General features: G+C 57.4%; 1 protein-coding gene across 1 annotated transcript; it reads right to left on the bottom strand.

Moving 5' to 3' along the window:
• Positions 1 to 262: 262 nt before the first annotated feature.
• LOC144936815 (synaptic vesicle membrane protein VAT-1 homolog-like) lies at positions 263 to 24,873 on the bottom strand. Its single transcript, XM_078863979.1, is given in 10 exon segments — positions 263 to 390; positions 392 to 445; positions 2,518 to 2,601; positions 7,036 to 7,233; positions 8,530 to 8,585; positions 10,051 to 10,154; positions 10,601 to 10,743; positions 11,704 to 11,919; positions 20,714 to 20,843; positions 23,663 to 24,873. Coding segments are annotated over 10 exon segments (1,272 nt in total). The 5' UTR covers positions 23,896 to 24,873; the 3' UTR covers positions 263 to 336.

Genomic DNA, 24,873 nt, shown 5'->3' on the forward strand with positions numbered 1-24,873 from the left:
GGGAGTGGCAGAGTGGGGGGGGGGTGGCAGAATGGGGGGGGGGGGTGGCAGAGTGGGGGGAGGGGTTGGCAGAGTGGGGAGGGGGGTTGGCAGAGTGGGGGGGGGGGGGGTTGGCAGAGTGGGGGGGGGGGGGTGGCAGAGTGGGGGGGGGGGGTTGGCAGAGTGGGGGGGGGGGTTGGCAGAGTGGGGAGGGGGGTTGGCAGAGTGGGGGGGTGGCAAAGTCGGGGGGGGGGGGGTGGAAGAGTGGGGGGGGGGGGGGGCAGAGTGGGGGGGGGGTGGCAGAGTGGGGGGGGGGAATGGCAGAGTTGGGGGGGGGGGCGGGTGGCCCCCCGACTCCTAGCGGATGAAGGGTTTCCTCTCCTTGCTCTCGGCGCCCCCCTCTCCGTCCCCCCTCGGCGTCCTCCTCCTCAGCGGCCTCGCTCGCCTCGGGGCTGTGCCGGTCCCCCTGCTCGCGCGCATCGCCACAGCCCCGCCCCCCCCAGCCCCGCACAGACACCCCGCACGCGCTCAATACACTGCTGGGCGAGGTGCCCGCTGCTGCCGCCACTGATGTGGATGACCGCGAGGACGGTGACGAATGCGATGGTGATCATAATGTAGGTTTTTGGGTCAGATCGCGTCGGTAAAGTTACGTAGAATGGAAATAATAAAATAATACAAATAAAACATAATTATTTTATATTTTTTATTATTTCCATTCTACGTGACTTTACCGAAAGAACCAAGAAGATGTGTCGTAACCCTCCACCACCCGATACGGCCAAACAGTAAAAAATGTGTCACGTTTTCCAAGGACAAAATAATTCACTTGTTTAGCCCACCGGTCTGCTGAAGAGAGAATTAACAGCATTTTTAAATTTGAGTAGTACGACGTTTCGCTGATAATTACAATCAGCTTCATCGGGCAAGAACGGGCAAGAATGGTGAAGCTCTCCTGTTGCTTCCGGTCTTAAATAGAGCAGCATCAGGGTGACGTCATCATTCAATTAAATTCAATCTGGTGCAGTGATTCGATGGTGATGCCCATGCTGGTGAATGTGATGATGAATGTTGCCGATGGTGATTCCGATGATGAATATGGAGGTGACTTTAACACGTCGGAGGAGGCTTTCGCGTCCAACATCATCCACAATAGAGGTTGTTTGGGTTTGATCGCGTAAATATATTAATGTGTCATTAAACCCGCCGCTACCCGACACAGCCAACTAGTAAGGGTTGTCACGTAAACAGAACGTGGCCAATTCGTCACTAGTACAGCACTAACCGGTGTGTTGGAGAGCCAAGCCACAACATTTACAATCTATGTACGACGTTTCGCCAGTAATTATAACTAGCGTCATCAGGCTACAGCCAGGTGTGTAGAGAAGTCTAACTGTTTCGCTCCTTAACTAGACCAGTATTATGGATGAAAGTTACTACTGCTGCAGCTGATGCATATGGAAGTTACTGCTGCTGCTGCTGTTGGGCTATCGTGATGGTCTGAGTCAACCCTCATCGGGATTTCAACCCGTGGACCGACCTGCAACCGAGGCCAACGCCGCCAGAGTTCAACCAACAAAGCTCTGTGGCCATGTGTCTCGTCTCCTCCTCCTCATCATCCCCTTGACTCATGCTCCTACAGTTCCTCCCCCGCTCCAATCAGCCCCCACCTCCCACCCCTCCATACCCCCCCCCCCCATCTCCCACCTCCTCCCCCACTCTCCCCCCCCCCCAGCTCAAACCCCCACCCCCACTCCCCTCCAACTCCCTCCCACCCTGCCCGCTACCCCTCCCTCTCGTTGCCATGGGACCGGTTGCCAGGTTACGGCAACGGTCGTCGTAATTTCCGTTGCCCCTGGTAACCGCAGAGCGCCGCCCGTCGAGTCTTGACGTTGCGCGTCACTCGTTCGATCGCTCATTCACACGCCCCAATTATTCATTCACTCACCCACTCAACCACACACTCCACTCATTCACACGCCCAATTATATATTATTCATTCACTCACTTACCCACTCAACCACACACTCCACTCATCCCACTCACTCACACGCCCAATTATTCATTCACTCAACTACACACTCCACTCACTCCACTCACTCCCACGCCCAATTACTCATTCACTCACCCACTCAACCACACACTCCACTCATCTCACTCACTCTCACGCCCAATTATTCACTCACATACTCATTCACACACCCAATTATTATTTCACTCACCCACTAGTTCACTCAGCCACACACTCACTCATTCACGAATCCATTCACTCATTAATTCACGCACCCACTCATTCACGAGCCCAGACATTCATTCGCTAACCTGCTCATTCGTTCCTTCACTAAACCCCACTCATTCGTTCACTCACTCGTCAATTCATTCGCTCACTCATTCACGAGCCAAATTATTCATTCATTCGCGTTCTCATTCTTTCACTCTCTCGCTCAACAAAAAAACCCACAAATCACTCATTAATCCACTCACTCGCTTACTAAATCACGGGGTGGGGGTAAGAGGGAGGAGGGGGGGGGGACCCACCTGAGGGGAGGGGCTCTTCTCCGTATCCAGAACCACGCGGCCGATGTTGCTGCGGTCAAGAAGTTTTTGCATCGCCTCCTTCACCTGCGGGGGGGGGGGGGGTGAGAATGAACCACGTGGTGCTCTGCCATCCAGCAGTGGAGTTTCGCCACGTGTCGGTATCGTCGGCTGTTCAGTGTCGTCGTGTGGCTGTGGTGCCTCTCCCGCTCATCCCTCCGAGGCGTTGTGAGATGCAATCAACTGAATTGTACATTTTGACCAGCATACGTTACATTTTTAATTATTGGTGTGCCCATTACTGTAATGCACAAACAAACCACATCTATTTATTCATGGCCTCCAGACTCGCTGGGTAAGTAGCCCGGACCGAAAATAACACAACTCCAGTACGAGGGAGATGATGATGGTGGTGGTGATGATGGTGGTGGTGGTGATGATGGTGGTGGTGATGATGGTGGTGATGATGATCGTGGTGATGGTGGTGATGATGATGGTGGTGGTGGTGATGATGATGATGGTGATGATGATGGTGATGATGGTGGTGATGATGATGATGGTGGTGGTGGCGGTGATGATGATGGTGATGATGTTGGTGATGATGGTGATGATGGTGGTGATGATGGTGACGGTGGTGGTGGTGATGATGGTGGTGATGATGGTGATGGTGGTGATGATGGTGATGGTGGTGATGACGATGATGGTGGTGATGATGATAATGATGGTGATAACAAATAATGTCTCTCAATTCAAGGAACCTGTGAACTCTTATTCTTGGTTCTTTCGGTAAAGTCACGTAGAAGGGAAATAATAAAAGAAAGTATAAAACAAAAAAAATTCTCTCGACGTTTCGACTGCAACACAAGCAATCATCATCAGGTGTGACATCCACAGCAAGAACATTTGAACTCTTGTTCTCATTTGACACCTTCGGCAGTGTGCTGTTTGTCGCTGGCCGCTTAGCGTTAGTTTTTTTGCGTGCTTAGCAACGTCGAAGCGGCAGGGCCGCTGTGCCCTTCGCAAAAAAAAATTCTGCAGGGCGTCTCCTCCTCCTCCTCCTGATTTTAATCCGCGGGCGCGACATTTGCACCGCGGGGCGTCCCCTGAATAATACAGCGGGGCGACCCCCCCCCGACCCCCCCCCCCCCCGACTCCCGCCTCGGCGAGTGTGTCACGGGTTGTCATGGCGACGCGAGTTAGACTTCGACGGGGTTGCCCTGGCAACGGGTACCCGAGTGGGTGGGAGGAGGAGGATGAGGGTGCTGATGGATAGAATGAGTTCGATAAAGAAGTGGGTTGGCAAATGGATGGTGGTGGTGTGTTTTTGCTGGTGATGTTACTACACCGGTGCTGTACATTGTCATGCGGTGCTGCTGTCAATACTCCACTGCTGGATGAAGGCCTCCCAGCGGCTCACGCGGGAGTTGTTTGTTAACCTGTGGCAGCAGCCCGCAGCAAGTTGCTGTGCACGCTGATTCAAGAACTTGGCCAGGCTCAAGCCTGCTTGGGCTACCGAGATCTGTGCGTGACCGCCACCGTGCACAACAGGGTGCTGCGACGAGTCGCTCGGCTGTCATCCAGCAGTGGATTGACAACGGGCGAGTGATGGATGTGCAAAGACAAAGATCCCCCGTATAGCCTTAACAGACTCTTGGGGCAAGTGCTGTTCGCGAGGACATACGAAGGCCGGAGAAGCACACGAGGAGGTGGGTGGCAGCACCACGCCCGACCCCCTTTGTCTCTCCACGCTTAATGTCTACACACCGCACCGGCTATTAATTTAAGGCTGAGTCGACCTAGGGGAGGCCCAGGACCGTTTCAGATCATCGTAACCGCTACAACACCGCTCCACACACACACGCACACACACACCACGCACACACACGCACACACACACGAACACACACACGAACACACACGAACACACACACGCACACGCACACACACGCACACACACACACACGCACACACGCACACACACACGCACACACACGAACACACACACGCACACGCACACACACGCACACACACGCACACACACACGAACACACACACACACACACGCACACACGCACACACACGCACACGCACACACACCACGCTTACACACGCACACGTGCTCTTAACATCTGCGCCAGATGCACATCGGGAGTCGGTGGTGAGCTCTCGGGACATGGGACGCAAACACATACATCACGAAGGCAAAGATCCCCCGTATAACCTTAACAGACTGTTGGGGTAAGTGCTGTTAGGCAGTAGCAGCAACTCTGGAAGATCATCACGGCGCACGAGGAGATGGTGCGGCCAAGAACCACGCCCGGCCGCCTTCGTCTCGCCGGTGGCGATGCGTTCCACACCACAAGCAGTAACGCTGAGTCGACCAAGGGCTGGACACACAGTTGTGTCTGATGGCGACTGATGATGCTGGTAGCGCTCGGTGGTGGAGGCGGATGGAGGTGGAGGCGGATGGAGGAGGATGAGGTGGGTGGTGAAGAAGTTACACGGGAGAAGAGGAGGTGGGTGGGAGAGGAGGAGGAGAATGGGGTGGAGGAGAGACACGGACAGGAAGAGGGTGGGAGAGAAGGAGGATGAGGTGGGTGGTGAAGAAGTTACACGGGAGAGGAGGAGGTGGGTGGGAGAGGAGGAGGATGAGGTGGATGTAGGAGGAGGAGGAGAGAGACGCGAAGCAGGAGTAGTTTGCGAGATGAGGAGGAGAGCGAGTGGAGGCGGAGGGCGGGGGGAGGAGGAGGAGAGAGACGCGAAGCAGGAGGCGCGCACGGCGCGTGGCGTGCAGGATGCGGCGCAGACGGCGCGGCGTAGCCCCCCCCCACCCCCCCCCACCACCCCCACCACCACCCCCCCATCACCCCCCCCCACCACCCCCCCCCACCCCCCCACCACCCCCCACCACCCCCCGTGTTGTAGCGCGGGGCTAACCTCGCGTCTCTGGCAGCCACTGCAAGGCCGTGAGCTCAGCCACTTAACAGCCCCCGCGGGAGACGCCTCCACCCCCCCACCTCCACCTCTCTCCTGCTGTGCCCCCCTCCCTCAGCGCGCGTTCATCCGAGCGTTTCAAAGGCAGCGGGGGGGGGGGCACGGGCCAAGGTCGTAGCTACGCAGACTCGCAGGGCCACACTGACACCACGAGCACTGTGGGTGGGGGGGGGGGCTGTCACAGAGGAGTTGTGCCTTGAACTTGCAGCCGCAGCCACAGACAGAGGCTCCTTGTCCTACACACATCTGGTCGTTCACCGGCATTGGCCGGGTGCCTGACTGTGCCGCTGATGAGCCACTGAATGTCGAAACCACTCCTTTGCCTTCAACGTTTGGCAGTTCACCAGCACTGATTTGAGCGAAGCCTGACTCTGCTGCTGATGGGACACTGCATTTCGAAACCAGCCTTACAATAAAAACCTGCAGAGATCAGCACTGGGGAAACAAAGGCGGTCGGGCGTGTTTTTTTGGCCGCACCACTCGCTCGTGTGCCGTGCCCTACCCGAAGAGGAGCTCGCTAACAATCAATCTGTGAGCATCTTTTATTAACCGCCGAATAGATACCTGCCTTGCCCGACAAGTACCTGTACGGATGGCGTGGGAAGCAGCTGTCAACACGTGTTCCAGATCTCCCTCAAGACGGCGCTACCCCCCCCGAACCCCCCAGCCCCCAGCCGCGCCCCCCACCACTCACCCCCCTCTAGCCCCCACCCCTCCTCGCTTGTTTTGGTGGCGAGACATCTGCTGGCGAGCAAAGCGAAGACACGTCAAGTCGTGAGCGACAGGGCTCCTGAGAGGACGGGGAACAGATGCTGAACCGTAATGGTCGTGTGGAGGAGCGTGAGATGCGCAGATTAGAAATGTACGCACGCACAAAGACAAAGATCCCCCGTATAGCCTTAACACACTTTTGGAGCAAGTGCTGTTAGCGAGTTGCATCTATGAAGGCCGGACCGGCGCACGAAGGGATGCGGTGGCCAGAACCACGCCCGGCCGCCTTTGACTCCCCAGTGGCGATGTTTTTATGCACCGCACCAGGTACTCGTTTGAGGCTGAGTCAACCTACAGGAGGCCCAAGACTGGTTCACATAATCGTCACTGGTGTTGGCCGTGAGCGGGAAACGAACTGGGGTCGCCAGGTTCGTAGCGCAGCGCGCCAACCGCTACACTACCGCTCCCCACTATATACACGTAGCCAAGCGCGCTCATCGGAGGTGCGTGGTGGACGGATATGATCTCGAGCGGACGGAGTGTGAAACAGAAGTGAGCGGGCCGACACGGGGGACACGGGGGGGGGGGGGCAGGGGGGGATATGGGGGACACGGGGTGGGGGGGGGACACGGGGGATACAGCGTTAGCTGAGTGGTGTCCGCTCGTCCCACCAGGACACCGCAGCGTCTTGAATCGAGGCAGGACCATCAATCCAGCAGTGGATGGACCACGTCTGACGACGACGACGACAATGACGCGAACACAATCACGCGCGTGGTGAGACCGCGACTCATCCAGCGGTGGACGAGAACCGACCTCCTCCAGGGCCCACACGGAGTCGACGCGAGGCCGCAGGGCCCCCGCGTCGTAGAGGGCCGTGATCTCGGCCATGGCGCGGCGCGCGCGCGCGCGGGGCCCCTCGGCGCTGAAGAGGAGCGGCAGCAGCTGGAACCCGCCCATTCGCTTGTTCTCCTCGTACAGACGCACGGGACTCACCTTCTCCACCTGCCACCACTGCGGCGGCGGGGACACGGGAGGGGGGCACACACGGGGGGGGAGGAGGGGGGCACGGGGAGACACACACGGGGCGGGGGGGGAGACACGGACACACACACACACACGGGGACACACACACGGGGACACACACGGGGGGGGGGGGGCACGGGGACACGGGACACACGGGATATCCATACAGACACACACGGGGCGGGGGGGGAGACACGGACACACACACACACACGCACGGGGACACACACACACGGGGACACACACACACACACGCGGGGGACACGGGCGGTACGCACACAAGGTACACGGGGGTACGAGAGACACAGACACACACGCACACACACAGAGGGGGGGGGGGGCACAGGGACACACACACACGGGGATACGGGACACACGGAATACCCACACAGACCCACACGGGTGACACGGGCGGTACACACACGGGCGATACGGGGTACACGAGGCATACGGAGGGATACGGGGGTAGCTGAGTGGGGGAGCTGAGTGGCGTCCGCTCGTTTCTACCAGGACACAGGGCGGTGTAGTGGGGCAGTCATCAGTGATGCTGTGCCCAGGGGGGTGCGGGGCCCGGGGCGACCCACACACCGTGATCCCCAACGTGGACGCCTTGAAACTCAACCCCAAGCATGAGATCTGACACCCCGATTCGGTGCTCTGAGTTGTGCCTCGTCGGTGGCAGGCCGTGTTAAATGCCGTCTCCCATCTGGGTGTCGGAGTCGCTGGAACAGCTGCGGGGAGTCCAAATAGACGCCCCCTCCTCTTCGTCTCGGCCCCAGGGAGGGTGGCAACCACCGACGAAAAAAACTAAGACTAAGATCCCCCGTAGAGAATTTACAGATTTTTTGGGGGCTATTTGCGAGGAGCACTTATGAAGGCCGTCACGGTACGCGAGGGGGTGGGTGGCCATGCCCAGCCGCATTTGTCTCCCAAGTGACGATGTTTACACACCGCATCAGTTACCCATTTGAGGCTGAGTCGACCAAGGGCAGGCTCAGGACCGGTTTAAATAATCGTCACTGGTGTTTTACGGGAATCGAGCTCGTGTCGCTAGGTTTGTAGTGCAGCGTAGCGCTAACCGCTCCCCACGCGCACACACCAACATTTATACCCACAAGACCAAGGCAAGGGTCCTCCGTATAGCCTTTACTGACTGTTTGGGCAAGTGCTGTCTTTGCGGGCACCTATGAAGGCCTGAATAGCCACAAACCCCACGCACCCAACCACACACTCCCCCCCCAGGCACCCACCCACACACGTGGCCTCTAAACCCACAACGCTCACCGACTTGGCGAAGCTGAAGAAGCTTTTGGTTTCTCCTGTCACCACGTTCGATGATCCTGTGCGAGAGGGGAGAGGGGAGACACACAGAGAGAGAGAGACAGGGAGAGGGGAGAGAGAGCGGGGAGACACAGAAAGAAAGGGAGAGAGGAGAGAGATAAAAGGAGAGCGCGCGAGAGAGAGATTTATCGCGGAGCGCGTCTCAGCCACGCTGCGATGATTGCTCAGTCAGCGATGTGCGGGCGGTGTTTGACCCCTCCCACACACACACTGGAGCGGTGCGCGCAGCAGCCGCGGGTTGCAACGAATCCTGCAGTTGGTGACGACGATGTGGCCGCAACTCTCGCAATGCAACGTGGGCGCCACGGTGGCTAGGAGATGTTAACTCCCTCGCCGGTTATGCGGGAGGTCGTGAGTTCGATCCCAACCCTGACGCCTGCTGCTGTATATTTGGAGCTTGCGTGCGTGTGTGTGTCTCTCTCTCTCTCCCCGTGGTCGCGTTGATTTTTCTCCGGGTCCTCCGGTTTTTTCCCCTCCACATTTAGAAGCAACATCACCACGCGTTTAGAGTATTTGGCTGCTATAAATGTCCATGTGATAAGCCACTCGTCGTTGAGCTATCATCTGTGGCCAGGTCGCTTCTGAAAAAGAGCTACATAGCTCAGTGGGAATTAAACTCGTCAAATAAAAAAATAATTTAAAAGTAGAAAAAAAAGTTTTTATTTAATTTTATCGGCGTGCCGATGAGTTTATTAATTAATTAACTTACATATCTCACCCGCAAAAAAGTCGCTTGAGATGGAGCACCACTTTCACAACAACAGCGGTGACCTCACCACGGCGCCTGTGCCAGGCTAAGTGCACATTGAGACCACGTGAAGTGTCGAAGGCTCGCTGCTGGCAGGAGGCCACGGGACAGACCCAGGTGATCACGGGTCGACTGACTGAGATGACTGGCCGATGCGCCAGCTATGCCCTCTACTGTGCCAACTCGCTGCGTTATATCGCCCTTCGCTCTAATTCGTTGTTGTGAGCGTTACTCTTCTGCCCGTAGTTGTTGTTGTTGGTGGGCGACTGCACACACACACACCCATTGGATATCCACATGCGTGTCTCTGTGTGTGTACACGTGCTGTGTGTACACGTGTGTGTGTCTGCGCGAATCTTTTGGAGAGTGCCAGTGTGTAGCGGTTAGCGTCACTTCGCTACGAACCCGGCGACCTGAGTTCGATTCCCGCTCAAGAACAACTAACGCCAGTGACAATTTGTCTAAACCCGTCCCCGACTCAGCCTCAAATGACGGCCCCAGTGCGGTGTGTAAAGCGCATTGGGCTCGGTGTGTAAACATCACCGTATCTGGCGAATATCACAACCGGTCCTGGGCCTCCCCCTACGTCGACTGGAGCGGTGTGTGATACACATCAGCACACGGGTGAGACAAAGGCGGACGGGCGTGGTGCTGGTCACCCAACCCGCTCGTGCGCCGTGCGAGTCTACACCGGGGGACCTCGCGTGCGTGGCTACCGTAGAGGATGTAGGTGCCCATGGGCTTGAGCAGCGCCAGCCCCTTGGCCGTGTTCTCTCCGCACAGGCAGTCCAGGACGATATCCACGCCGCCAGGACACACTCTGCGAGGAGGAGGGGGGGGCATAATATAATTAGATGGGGGGGGGGGGGGGGCATGAGAAGGATGGGGAGCGGGGGAAGCTGAGGTGAACGCTGCGCGTTTCTTTGGTGATAAAAAAAACTATGATTTTAAAATATGAAAAAACAACAGTGTAGGAGGCGAGGGGTATAGGGGGACACAGAGAGGCCGTGTGGAGGGATGGGTGCGGGATTCCCACGGGAGGGGGGTAGGGGGATGCGAAGTTGATGGGGAAAGGAGTTGGGGGGTGGCTGGGGGGAGGGGTTGGGGGGATGAGGGGAGGGGGTTGGGGATGGAAAAGGTGGGGGGGGGGGGAATGCTCCTCCTTCCCCCCACCTTCATCCCTCTTCACATACTGCACCGAGCTGGGGGTGAGGTAATGAGGGGAGCGCTGGAGGGGAGGGGCTGCCCACCCGCCCACCCCCCCACCTTTTCACATCCTGCACATAGTCGCCGGTGCGGTCGATCACGTGGGTGAAGGAGTCGCGGATGACGTCATGCTTGGCGAGTGACGCGGTGCCCAGCAGAGTGACGCGCGGCACCGAGGCGCACAGCTGCGCCACAGCCAGGCCCTGCGCCGGGAGGGGGGGGGGGTCAGAATCTTGATTTAGACTGGAGCAGGAATCCGATGAGCTATGAAGCTCTTTCTCAAGCCTCTCCTGGAAGGGGCACGGGGGTTAGCGACTTCCAACATCGAACAATACGAGCAACGATAGCAGTGCAAGCATCGGGGAAAGGTAAGTAAGTCACGAAAAACGAACGAATTAGAATACAAGCATTATGTTTGAGTAGAAATTGCGTAAGTACATCAATTCCTGCCGATGTCTCCCACACTGAACGCAAGCTTGGACAAGGCAGGAAAACAACATCAACGAAATGATGCTTCTTTACCCAGGAGGACCTCACCGAGTCTCAAGATTCCTGCCAAATGTCCGATGATGAGAAGCGTTTACGATGATGACTGATCGCAAGAGTCTCAGTCAACATCCCGGGTCGCCCCAGAGATTCGTAGAAAATCCAGCGTCTGCTCTCCCCGTCATTCATCTGAAGGCAGGCCCATTGTGCGCACCTCTTTTGTTTGAAGCCAGGGGCATATTCCGTGCGTGGTGCATAGTATGTACAAATGTAACCCTTTCCCATTCCGACGACGTACATGTTCGTCATCTGGTTTTATTCCGATCCCGTTCCAATCACATGTACGTCATCGGATGGCGTGCACGTCATCAGAAGGGAATTTAAAAATAACGAAAGTAATCAAACTTTATCGGTACCGAGGCTTCCATAAGGCCATGCGGAAGGGCGTGCGGCACAGTTTGAAGCCAGCTATTGTATAGAGTGCGGCCGTGTCGCTACGGTTCTCTGCGGTGAGTACAATGTCTTCAAAAACAACCGCGCTACGCCTCTTTGAATAACATTAACGCCGAGCCGCCTGCTCGTTTTCGAGATTGAGCGGTGAAGCGGAGCGACACTCTGCAGCTTGCAGAGTGCGCGGTGACCCCCACCCCGCCCCCGGACCCACCACCGTCACTCACCACTCCGCCCCCCGCAGAGTGAACCAGCACGGACATGCCCTCCCGCAGCCCCCCCATGTCGAACAGCATGAGGTGGGCGGCCAGGTAGCTGATGGGGAGCGCGGCTCCCTCCACGAAGCTCATGGAGTCCGGCAGACGGAACACGTGGTCGGCGCGCGCCACCGTCGCCTCGGCCCACGCGCCCAGGTTGACGACGGCGGCGACGCGATGCCCCACCTGTGGAGGGAGAGGTGGGGAGGGTGGGGGGAGAGGTGGGGAGGGTGGAGGTGAGGTGGGGAGGGTGGGGGAGAGGTGGGGATGGTGGGGGAGAGGTGGGGAGGGTGGGGGAGAGGTGGGGAGGGTGAGGGAGAGGTGGGGAGGGTGGGGGAGAGGTGGGGAGGGTGGAGGAGAGGTGCGGAGGGTGGGGGAGAGGTGGGGAGGGTGGGGGAGAGGTGGGGAGGGTGGAGGTGAGGTGGGGAGGGTGGGGGAGAGGTGGGGAGGGTAGAGGAGAGGTGGGGAGGGTGGGGGAGAGGTGGGGAGGGTGGGGGAGAGGTGGGGAGGGTGGGGGAGAGGTGGGGAGGGTGGAGGGAGAGGTGGGGAGGGTGGGGGAGAGGTGGGGAGGGTGGGGGAGAGGTGGGGAGGGTGGAGGAGAGGTGGGGATGGTGGGGAAGAGGTGGGGAGGGTGGGGGAGAGGTGGGGAGGGTGGAGGAGAGGTGGGGAGGGTGGGGGAGAGGTGGGGAGGGTGGGGGAGAGGTGGGGAGGGTGGGGGAGAGGTGGGGAGGGTGGAGGAGAGGTGGGGAGGGTGGGGGAGAGGTGGGGAGGGTGGGGGAGAGGTGGGGAGGGTGGAGGGAGAGGTGGGGGAGGGTGGAGGTGAGGTGGGGAGGGTGGGGGAGAGGTGGGGAGGGTGGGGGAGAGGTGGGGAGGGTGGAGGGAGAGGTGGGGAGGGTGGCGAAGAGGTGGGGAGGGTGAGGGAGAGGTGGGGAGGGTGAGGGAGAGGTGGGGAGGGTGGAGGGAGAAGTGGGGAGGGTGGGGGAGAGGTGGGGAGGGTGGAGGGAGAGGTGGGGAGGGTGGAGGGAGAGGTGGGGAGGGTGGGGGAGAGGTGGGGAGGGTGGAGGTAGAGGTGGGGAGGGTGGGGGGAGAGGTGGGGAGGGTGGAGGGAGAGGTGGGGAGGGTGCAGGGAGAGGTGGGGAGGGTGGAGGGAGAGGTGGGGAGGGTGGAGGGAGAGGTGGGGAGGGTGGGGGGGAGAGGTGGGGAGGGTGGGGGAGAGGTGGGGAGGGTGGAGGTAGAGGTGGGGAGGGTGGGGGGAGAGGTGGGGAGGGTGGAGGGAGAGGTGGGGAGGGTGCAGGGAGAGGTGGGGAGGGTGGGGGAGAGGTGGGGATGGTGGGGGGAGAGGTGGGGAGGGTGGGGGAGAGGTGGGGAGGGTGGGGAGAGGTGGGGAGGGTGAGGGAGAGGTGGGGAGGGTGAGGGAGAGGTGGGGAGGGTGGAGGGAGAGGTGGGGAGGGTGGGGGAGAGGTGGGGAGGGTGGAGGGAGAGGTGGGGAGGGTGGAGGGAGAGGTGGGGAGGGTGGGGGAGAGGTGGGGAGGGTGGAGGTAGAGGTGGGGAGGGTGGGGGGAGAGGTGGGGAGGGTGGAGGGAGAGGTGGGGAGGGTGCAGGGAGAGGTGGGGAGGGTGGGGGAGAGGTGGGGAGGGTGGAGGGAGAGGTGGGGAGGGTGGGGGGAGAGGTGGGGAGGGTGGAGGGAGAGGTGGGGAGGGTGGGGGAGAGGTGGGGAGGGTGGAGGTAGAGGTGGGGAGGGTGGGGGGAGAGGTGGGGAGGGTGGAGGGAGAGGTGGGGAGGGTGCAGGGAGAGGTGGGGAGGGTGGGGGAGAGGTGGGGATGGTGGGGGGAGATGTGGGGAGGGTGGGGGAGAGGTGGGGAGGGTGGGGAGAGGTGGGGAGGGTGGGGGAGAGGTGGGGAGGGTGGAGGGAGACGGGGGAAGGGTGGAGGGAGAGGTGGGGAGGGTGGAGCGAGAGGTGGGGAGGGTGGAGGGAGAGGTGGAGAGGGTGGGGGAGAGGTGGGGAGGGTGGGGGAGAGGTGGGGAGGGTGCAGGGAGAGGTGGGGAGGGTGGAGAGAGGGAGGGAGACGGGGGAGGGAAAGAGAGACGGAGAGGGACGTATAGCCTTAACAGAATCGTAATATTTTATTTTATCCTGGAGAAATCCGATAAGCTATGAAGCTCTTTTTCACAGGTGTCCGGTAGGGGCGGGTAAGAAAGTTACAACAACGGGACTGGTGGGGCCATGAGCGCGCTGCATCCGTGAAGGCCGACACGGCTCACGAGGTGATGGGTGACTGGCACCACACATCAGGCACTCATTTGGAGCCGAGTTGACCTAGGGGAGGCCCACTACCGGTTTAGGTATTCGTCACTCACGTCGATGGCCATGAGTGGGAATCTAACTCGGGTCGCCGGGTTCGTTTGCAGCTGCGGAAACCGCTCCACTACCGCTCCCCACGCACACACAAAGACAAAGATCCCCCGTCTAGCCTTAACAGACTGTTGGAGAAAGTGCTGTTAGCGAGCGCCAATGAAGGCCGGCACAGCACAGGAGGGGGTGGGTGACCAATACCACGCCCGGCCGCCTTTGTCTCCCTAGTGGCGATGTTTACACATCGCACCAGGTACTCATTTGAGGCTGCGTCGACCTAGGGGAAGCCCAGTACCGGCTCCCATAATCGTTATTGGTGTTGGCCATGAGCGGTAGCGTCGCAGTTAGGTACATATGTATACCACACGTTCGCAAGTATACAGCCGGACGGAGCACACACACGCGCGTGCACGTGCGCGTGCGTGTGATCATTCCGCGTGACACGGTGACCAGGTCACAGCTGTCCCCGGCCCTCTTTGTCTTCTTTAATTAAAATCATCCGAGCGAGCAGCGCGGTACGGCGCGCCGTTGCAGTGACTCACGCACGGAGGTGGAGGCGATTTCCCAATGTATCTGTACTGTTATATTAGTAATAATAAACTCATTATTAATCATAGATAATAACGTATTTATTTTATCCAGGAGAGCCACGCTGCTGCTGTATTGAATGTATATTTTAAGATGTTTTTCTCAGCCAATTAATGATGAGGATTTAGTATTTACAACCCATCTCTTCTCTCCTAGCCCATCCTGCTGCTGCTACTCCCTGCACCAAACCCCACCACTACTCCAACCCCCATCACTACCCCAACCCCTATCACTACCCCTATCACTACCCCTACTACTACCCCTATCACTACCCCTACCCCTATCACTACCCAAACCCCTACCACTACTCCAACCCCTATTACTACCTCTATCATTACCCCTATCACTACCCAAACCCCATCACTACCCCGACCCCCATCACTACCCCAACCCCTATTACTACCCCTACCCCATCACTACCCCTAACACTACCCAAACCCCTACCACTACCCCAACCCCTATCACTACCCCAACCCCCATCACTACCACATCCCCTACCACTACCCCAACCCCTATCACTACCCCAACCACTATCACTACCCCCATCCCTATCACTACCCCTATCACTACCCCAACCCCTATCACTACCCCCATCCCTATCACTACCACAACTCCTATCACTACCCCAACCCCTGTCACTACCCCAACCCCTATCACTACACCAACCCCTATCACTACCCCAACCCCACCACTACTCCAACCCCCATCACTACCCCAACCCCTATCACTACACAAACCTCTATACTACAACTCCTATCACTACCCCAACTCCCATCACTCTATCCCGCCGTACAGACAGAATAAACAGATGGAGATTAGTCCACACACTTTGCTTGTTGACCGCCTTCTCCTGGCGAGCCACAGGGTACGGGCGACACCCTGGACGCCCACGCGAATGGAGTTTCGCAACAACGTACGGTGCGAAAAAAGTTCAACACAAACGTACAACCCTCCACAACAGGGCTGGATTACAGTCAGCTACGTGCAGCAGCAGCAGCACCTCCCGGCTGATGCTGCTAAATCTGCGGTGTCAGCACCACAGCTCCTACCTCACTGCACGTGGGAGCATTGAACGTCGTGTTGAACTTCTTTCGCGCCGTACGCAGACAACCGTGCTAATCGGAGGTGCGGGACTGATGATCCATCACTCACTGAGTGACTGCAGAAACTCGTCCACTCACCGTCCGGGCACACGCCTCCTCGTAGCTATTGGTGTCGCTGCTGTTGTTACGACAACTGCAAGCAAGGTCGCTGTCAACGTCAACTTCACTCATCATCAATCCCTCCACTCCGTGTCGAGGACGCGGTCTGTACCAGACACTGGCCGTGTTGTCTCCACCACGAACGCCATCAACCACACTGTGTCCACTCATCGCCACCACACCGCAGGCTGCAATAACACACTCACTCACACGCTCACTCACCCACTTACACCCACCCTGACTCACTCACCCACTCACTCACTCACACACTCACTCACACACCCACCCTGACTCACTCACCCACTCACTCACTCACACACTCACTCACACACTCACCCACTCACTCACCCACTCACACACTCACTCACCCACTCACACCCACCCTCACTCACTCACACACTCACTTACACACTCAATCACCCACTCACTCCCGCCCTCACTCACTCATATATGTGTTTCCTTCTATGTGTAATAAACGTCAAGACCACGACGTCTGGCTCAGTGTCCTTTATTTGGTCCGTACTGTATTACCCACACGGCTGTCTCTTCTTTGCTCAGTCCCCACAGTGCCGACTCCGATGTCTCTCTCTTCTCTTCCAGCAGCCCCTCTGTTGGCCTCGGTCGCTCTCGTAGCCCCCACAGCAGCTCCGCTGCTGTTACTCACTCTCAGCCCCCTTGGCTGTAATCGCTGCTGCTCACTCCGCAGCGCTGACAGCCTCGTGCTGTCTCTCTCTCTCTTCGTCGCTCCTGCGACTCTCTGCAGCCACACTGCTGCCTCTAACACACAGCCTTCCTGGCTGTACTCTCCTCTCTCTTCGTCGCTCCTGCGACTCTCTGCAGCCACACCGCTGCCTCTAACACACAGCCTTCCTGGCTGTACTCTGAGGTCGGCTCCCGCTCGCCGGCGGTGCCCCCCTCCTCTCGTTCGCCCTCGTGGCCTCACCCTTCTCCATTCACAACCCGACTGACTTCTCTTTCCGGTTTACCCGCTTAAGGACCCCCAACCTTTCACCCACGTCACCTGGCTCCGCCTCCTCGTGACGTCACATCCGGAAGGTCGCTTTCGCCCGCATTACACCACCCTCCCCCATAGAAAAAACCCAGCCGACCTCGGCTGAACAATACCAAAGCGTAATGCGGTGAACCGACCTTCCCCCTTAAAGGACACTAAGCATGTAATATAACAACAAGAACAACAACAGCACAAAGCACAACAACGCACATCCGCATATCGTACACGACAGCCACCCGGCCCCAGGGTAGTGGAGATGATGTAATTCCGGGCCGCTTAAGAAAACCCCAATAATTACCCAAATAACCGCGATGGACGCCCCAGTATTTACATTTTAACAACAATATTATTTACACGTGAAAACAACAACAACAAAAAAAAATTCTGCTCTTACCCACCAGCAGTCCTCCCTTGAGGACCAGCACAGACCTCAGACGTACACAGCATGTACCCACAGTCACTCTCAACAAACCAACAAAACCCCTAATCGCACACCCTCGCGTGGAGAGCCACGCTCCCCAGCGGTAACGTTTAACTCGCCGTAACCCTCACCGTGGTCGTCAACCCACGGCAACATCCATTTACCATACTCTCGGCTAGTGCCATTTCGGGGATGAGCAGCACTCGGCCATGCTCCTCCCTTACTATCCCATCAGCGATGGACACACACCAGCCTCTTATAGTCTGACGCTTTATAGCCAAGGGAAGATCAATCCCTCGGCAAGGCCAGATATCAACGACCCCCCCCACGGGGTAATGTTCTCTTATAGAGACAATAACGCCCTAACCCAAAACCCGTGAGCCCCCGGCACACCAGGTTCAGTCTGCCACCGCACAACTGAACCATGACTCCCCGAGCCATATGAGCACACGGCCCATTAGTTTAAGACATACCACGGAGGTTTCGCCTCCGGGCTGTCAGGTCAGCCATCAGCCATAGGCCGACGTGACCACCACTCGTGCATCACCCAATCAACAATGGCAGGCATAACAGATGGAATATTTGCCCCACCGAGGTTTTTCCCGCGCGCTCAAAATGGCGGCCCCCTTCGCCCAGCGCGTTCGCGCAATATCTCGCGCGCACTCAAAATGGCGGCCCTTTCCGCAAAGCGCTTCGACGCCATACCCCGCGTGTGCGCAAAATGGCGGCCCAACGTGCGAACACGTGGCCAGTTTTCTCCATTCGTGCACCCCAGCTTCCCTTTGCTGGGGGTCACAATTTGCTTCCCCCGTCTTACTGTAACAATCCCAACAACGATAGACGCACAGCCCCAGCTTGCTGCGCGCAGCAGTCATATCGGGGAATTTTTAACCAATATTTTACCAACCACATTGGTTACACAACCCAACTCGCAAAGCAACTCGTGGCTGCATGCGACCAACCAAATACGCGACGCAACTTGGCGCCAATTTACGGTCCCATTAGCATTAACCTTTGAGACACCCACAACGGCGTCATCACGCACCCTCAAAGCGCGCTCTCTCTCTCACAAGCGCCGTTACCCATAATATACACAAAATCGCGTGTACATAACATCCATACGACCAAATAATAGGGTCCCCCTCGAATTTGTTACCAATTTCCAAACAGGTACGCACAATTAATAACATCCCAACCCCAATAGTCAATCAATGCATTGCACCCCATAACCGTACAGAACGGTGTAACAGCATACAGTCAGCATATCGCGATCACACGCGCACATTTAAGCACAATAGCAAGCCGATCTGCAGGTAACCAACACACCATAAATCCAGTCGTAACATTGCAGCAACAACACAAATATTCTCTCTCTTGCAACAACCACATCGCACATAGCACCTCGCAGCACAATACACCAAAAAATATATATATATTTTCCAATTAAGCCCATCGCACAAGGTAACCCACGAGATGATACAGCGCAAGATACCCGACGCTCCCGAGTTAATAATTAACTTCGCCATCAATATAACAACTCCACACCGCAGCGCACACACACAATTTAACACTCAGCAAGCACAGCATACTCTCCGTCCATTCTCAACACACGTACACACTTTAATTGACACCGAGCAACAAGCAGATAGCGCGTTCATCGTTATTACACACACATACCCACAGACCGAACCGCGCTCCGCACAATCGAGTCATGAGAGAACAAAATCGCCCCCACCCGGCCCTCGAAAGATGGGTGAGGTGTGTGTAAAGGCCGGTTGCGTATCGTTACGACCCGCCCGGGGCTGCAGCAAGAAGAGGATGGCAGGGCGGCAACTTGAGTCGTCTCGCAGAACTCGTTCGGCGACTTGACTGCTCCGTTGTCACGCACCCGAGCCAGGACGGGAGAGCTCCCGCCCCAGCAGCTGTAGCGTCGTCGTCCTCTCCTCGCAGCTCCCCCTCGCAAAACAGCAGCTCACAGCAGGCTGCTCTCCCCGCGGCACCTCCAGATGGCAGCGCAAGGCTGCCTCTCCGCCGCGATGTTGAAGATGGCGGCGTCTCCCCGCCGCGGTGAAGACAAGATGGCGGCTTCCCGCCGTTTCTCCCCTGCCACGCCCAAGATGGCGTCTCCGTGCCGCGTGGCAGATGGCGCTGGCAGCGCAGGCAAGGCGTCGGCCTGCAGACCACCCTCGGCTCTCCCCACTGCCGTCGTCGGCGTGGTGAGCTCACACGGTTTCGCCAGCACGATTTTCCAGGTCTCCAGCTGCGCCATCTGTCTCAATCGTAAGTCGGATGATGTAGCAGATGATGGCACAGGAATATTCTTTCTTCCGAGCCGTCTTGACAAGCCGTTTCACTTCTGACACCAGTGTAATAACCGACTCTGGACCACGATCTCTGGCTCAGTGTCCTTTATTTGGTCCGTACTGTATTACCCACACGGCTGTCTCTTCTTTGCTCAGTCCCCACAGTGCCGACTCCGATGTCTCTCTCTTCTCTTCCAGCAGCCCCTCTGTTGGCCTCGGTCGCTCTCGTAGCCCCCACAGCAGCTCCGCTGCTGTTACTCACTCTCAGCCCCCTTGGCTGTAATCGCTGCTGCTCACTCCGCAGCGCTGACAGCCTCGTGCTGTCTCTCTCTCTCTTCGTCGCTCCTGCGACTCTCTGCAGCCACACTGCTGCCTCTAACACACAGCCTTCCTGGCTGTACTCTCCTCTCTCTTCGTCGCTCCTGCGACTCTCTGCAGCCACACCGCTGCCTCTAACACACAGCCTTCCTGGCTGTACTCTGAGGTCGGCTCCCGCTCGCCGGCGGTGCCCCCCTCCTCTCGTTCGCCCTCGTGGCCTCACCCTTCTCCATTCACAACCCGACTGACTTCTCTTTCCGGTTTACCCGCTTAAGGACCCCCAACCTTTCACCCACGTCACCTGGCTCCGCCTCCTCGTGACGTCACATCCGGAAGGTCGCTTTCGCCCGCATTACATATGTATACATACATCCATGCCTGTAGGACAGATTCAGCTCCATCATAAAACTCTATGATTACGATGATGATGATCAATCTGCTTGCTGCTGCTGCTGACGACGATGATGATGTTATATGCGACTACTATGCCGATGCTGATGACCCTGCTGCTTCTGCTGATGATACCAGCTGCTGCTCGTGACGTTGCTTCTTTGCTCATCACCCTGTTGCTGATGCTGCTGCTACTGCTGATGATAATGCTGCTGCTCATTATGCTGATGTTGCTCCTGCTGCTGATGCTGCTGCTGTTGATGATGATAATGCTGCTGCTACTGCTGATGATAATGCTGCTGCTCATCATGCTGATGTTGCTCCTGCTGCTGCTGTTCATGCTGCTGCTGCTGCTGATGATAATGCTGCTGCTGCTGATGATGATAGTCTTACCTCGAAGTCCCTTACGCCCTCCCCGAGCGCGTCCACCACGCCCGCGCACTCGTATCCCGGCACCAGCGGGGTCCGCGGTTGCGGATCCACGTTACCCTGGCGGACGAGCAGGTCCAGGAAGCCGACGCCACTGCCAGGTGGAATGAGAGAGAGAGTCAGCGTGTTAGCGTGTGTCAGTGTGCGTCGGCGTGCGTCAGCGTGTGTCAGTGTGTGTCAGCGTGTGTCAGTGTGCGTCAGCGTGTGTCAGCGTGTGTCAGCGTGTGTCAAGGTGTCAGTGCGTGTTAGCACTGACACCCACCCCCTTCCTATACCGGCGCGGTACAGGGAGGGGGTGGGTGGCCAGCGCCACACCGGGCCGCCTTTGTCTCCCCAATTGCTGATGTTCATACATCGCACTCATTCGAGGTTGAGTCGACCTAGGGGACGCCTAGGACCGGTTCAAATAATCGTCACTGGTGTTGGTGGCCGTGAGCGGGAATCGAACTCAGGCCGCCGGCTTCATAGCGCAGCGCGCTAACCGCTGCGCCACACACATACAAATACACAGATCACCCGTATAGCCTTAAACAGACTGTAGGGGCAAGTGAGTTAGCGAGCACATTTGAAGGTCGGCACACGGCACACGAGGGGGTGGGTGGCCAGCACCACGCCCGACCGCCTTTGTCTTCCCAGTGGCGATGTTTACACACCGCACCTGGTACTCATTTGAGGCTTAGTCGACCTACGGGAGGCCCAGGACCGGTTCAGGTAATCGAACCCGGGTCGCCAGATTCGTAGCGCAGCGCGCTAACCGCTACACCACGGCTCCCCGAGTACACTCATACATACATACACACACATACCCACATAGCAAACACCTAATGACACGTGTATACAAACACCGCGAGATGTGTATTTGCATGTGCGTAGGATCTATTGATCGAGTGATGAAACTTGATTTCTGGACTGATCGCTCGCGCAGATTCAAATGATGATTTGGAGGGCGTTCCGCATATTATACGAACTAAACATCGCCCTCTTACACAATACCCATGCCCATGTACTACTGCCCATGTACTACTGCCCATGTACTACTGCCCATGCCCATGTACGCACGGCCGTGTGCGCAATGCCCTTGGCTCTGCGTGCGAATGAGCAATGGGAATGATCGATGGCGGGGGGAGCGAGTGGCGCTCTGCGCCAGCGGACAGCACCGCGTCTGCCGCTCGTCTCGCACGCTCCACTACCCCCCCCTCATCCTCCTCCTCCTGCACTGCCTCGCACGCTCTACCCCTCCCCCCCTCCTCCTCCTGCACTGCCTCGCACGCTCCACCACCACCACCACCCCCCTCCTCCTGCACTGCCTGGCACGCTCCACCACCACCACCACCCCCCCCCTCCTCCTGCACTGCGCAAACGCGGCAGGGCGCAGAGTGAATGCAAATCAGAGGTCAAACACTCATTGGGGTCAAACACTCCGTGGGTGAAACACTCCGCGGGTCACATACTCTGTGGGTGAAACATTCATTAGGTCAAACACTCATTGGGTCAAACACTCCTCCGTGGGTGAAACACTCCACGGGTGAGACATTCCGTGGGTGAAACACTCCGCGGGTCACACACTCTGTGGGTCCAACACTTTTGAGGTCAAAAACTCGGCGGTCAAACACTCCGTGGGTGAAACACTCCGTGGGTGAAACACTCCGTGGACCACACACTCCGCAGGGCAAACACTCTGTGGGTGAAACACTCATGGGTCAAACACTCGGGGGGTCAAATTTCTCCAAGGGTCAATCTACCCAACAAGCCCGCCACTCGCACTAACCAACCATTAACCAACAACCACGAAGCAATCAAAACACGACCCAACCACTCGCTCTAACCAACCACGAGCCCCAAGCAACAAACTCCCAGCACCACTCGTTCCAACCAACCGCTCGCTAACTACCAACCAACCTGCTCAGCGAACTTACAGCCCCAGCGCGCGGCTCTGCGCTGACACCTGCGGCCTGTGGCTGCCGATGAGAGGACATCGTGGGCCTGGGTACCTGGCGGATCCAATGGGTGCCCCCCTCCCCTTCCCCCCTCCCCTCTTGAGGCCCCAACATTGGTCTTTGATTGATATTTACCGTAGGAAGTACATGGGAGATGTGTTTGTGTGTATTATCATTCATGTAGGGGAGGGGGGAGGGGGCGTTTGCCACCAATTCCCCACCCCACTTTGGGAAGTCTCCACATTCGCCTCTAGATGCGCTTTGGGTGCTGATGAGACTCGCAAGGTCGAAACCGGTCCGGAACGTTCCCGCTTCACGGTGGGTGAAGGCGACGGCCTTGCCGCGACGAAGGTCACCGTTTGATGAATCATTTTCGTTTTCTAAAAAAAATATTTTTTGTTTACGACCATCGGTTGACACCACCACGGGCGCGAAGGAGCCACCCACGCACAACTGCGTTCACCGCGCAGCGCACCAACGACTCGTTTCAGGCTGAGTCGACCTCGGGGGAGGCCGAGCCACCGATGTTAGCCGTGCGTTCGAATCCGAGCCCAGGTCGTCGGACTCACATTGCCGTGTTTGAACGACGGTATTTTCGCTCCACGCGGTCGCTTGTCCTAGGCCCTGCGGCTAACGAACTAACGAGCGAACGAGCCATCACGAGCCCTGCCGCTGACCATAACCCTCAACAACTATCAAACCACCGTCCAGTACCAGGTTGCCAACGATTGGCTGGTGAGCATCTGAGTGGTCAGTGTTACAACCCACACCTTCCACTCACCCCCAACCAGAACCAGCCGCTTCCGATAGCACTCGCCACTGATGTTAGCCGAGGGCTTCGTAGCGCAGTGCGCCAAACACTGCGCCAAAGCCACCACCGCACTACAACACGGAGCGCAATAACAACAGCAACAACAACAGCAACAACAACAACAACAACACTCCGCCGATGTAAACGAACGAGTCGGGTCCTCACCACGCCTTGACGAGAATTCGCAGCTCGCCGGGGCCCGGGCAGGCCGCGCTCTGCCGCGAGACCCCCAGCTTCGAGGGGCCCCCGAAGCCCGACAGAATCACGGCCCTCACGAGGGGGCCCTCTCCCTCCAGCGCGGGGCCTCCTCGTTCCGCCACGGCCTCGCTCCCCACCTCCTCCTCATCGCCCCCCATCATCCGCGCCGTCTCCTCTGCAGGCGGAGTTTCTCCTGACATCGCTCGGCGGTTCTGATGAAATGGGTCTGTGTGGGTGGGTGTGTGTGTGTGGGTGTGTTTATGCAATAGGTCTCGTCTACCGTGCGTGTGGGTGACTGTCTGTGTGTGGATTGGTGTTGTCCGTGTGTGTGTCCGTATGCGCGTTCTTATCAGTGTATGTCTGCGTGTGTATGTGCAAGTGTGTGAATATCTGTGCGTGTGAGTATGTCTTGCACGTATGTATGTAGTCTGTCTCTGTATGTATCTCTGTGTATATGTGTGTATGTATGTATCTTTGTCTGTCTCTGTATGTATATATCTGTCTATGTGTGTGTCTATGTGTGTATGTCTCTGTATGTGTCTCTGTGTGTCTCTGTATGTGTCTTTGTGTGTCTATGTGTGTGTCTCTGTGTCTCTGTGTCTGTCTCTGTATGTATATTTGTGTTTGTCTCTGTATGTGTCTCCGTGTGTGTCTCTGTGTGTCTATGTGTGTGTCTCTGTGTGTTTATGTGTGTGGTCTCTGTGTGTCTATGTGTGTGTCTCTGTGTCTCTATGTGTGTGTCTCTGTGTATCTGTGTGTCTATGTGTGTGTCTATGTGTGTGTTTCTGTGTCTATGTGTGTGTATGTGTCTATGTGTGTGTATGTGTCTCTGTGCCTCTCTGTACGACGCTGGTGTCGGGATGGCCGCCTCCTCCTCCGTGTGCGCCACTCCCTCGCTTCTCTCCGTGATGCGGAATAAATTAATTATTAAACTACGCACTCGCGTCGTCCAATCTGCTCGCCGCGTCGTTCGCGCGTGCGATTTCCTCCTTCTACCAATGACTCTCTGTGTTTCGCTCCGGGTCTCTCTCTCTCCGTGTCTCTGTCTGTCTCTCTCTGTATCTCTCTGTCTCTCTCTGTCCGTGTCTCTCTCTGTCTGTCTGTCTCTCTGTCTCTGTCTCTCCGTGTCTCTCTCTCTCTCTCTGCGTCTCACTCCGTCGCCTGAGTGGTCCAGGCGA

Source organism: Lampetra fluviatilis, chromosome 17, assembly GCF_964198595.1.
Source record: "Lampetra fluviatilis chromosome 17, kcLamFluv1.1, whole genome shotgun sequence".
NCBI classification, from domain to species: domain Eukaryota; kingdom Metazoa; phylum Chordata; class Hyperoartia; order Petromyzontiformes; family Petromyzontidae; genus Lampetra; species Lampetra fluviatilis.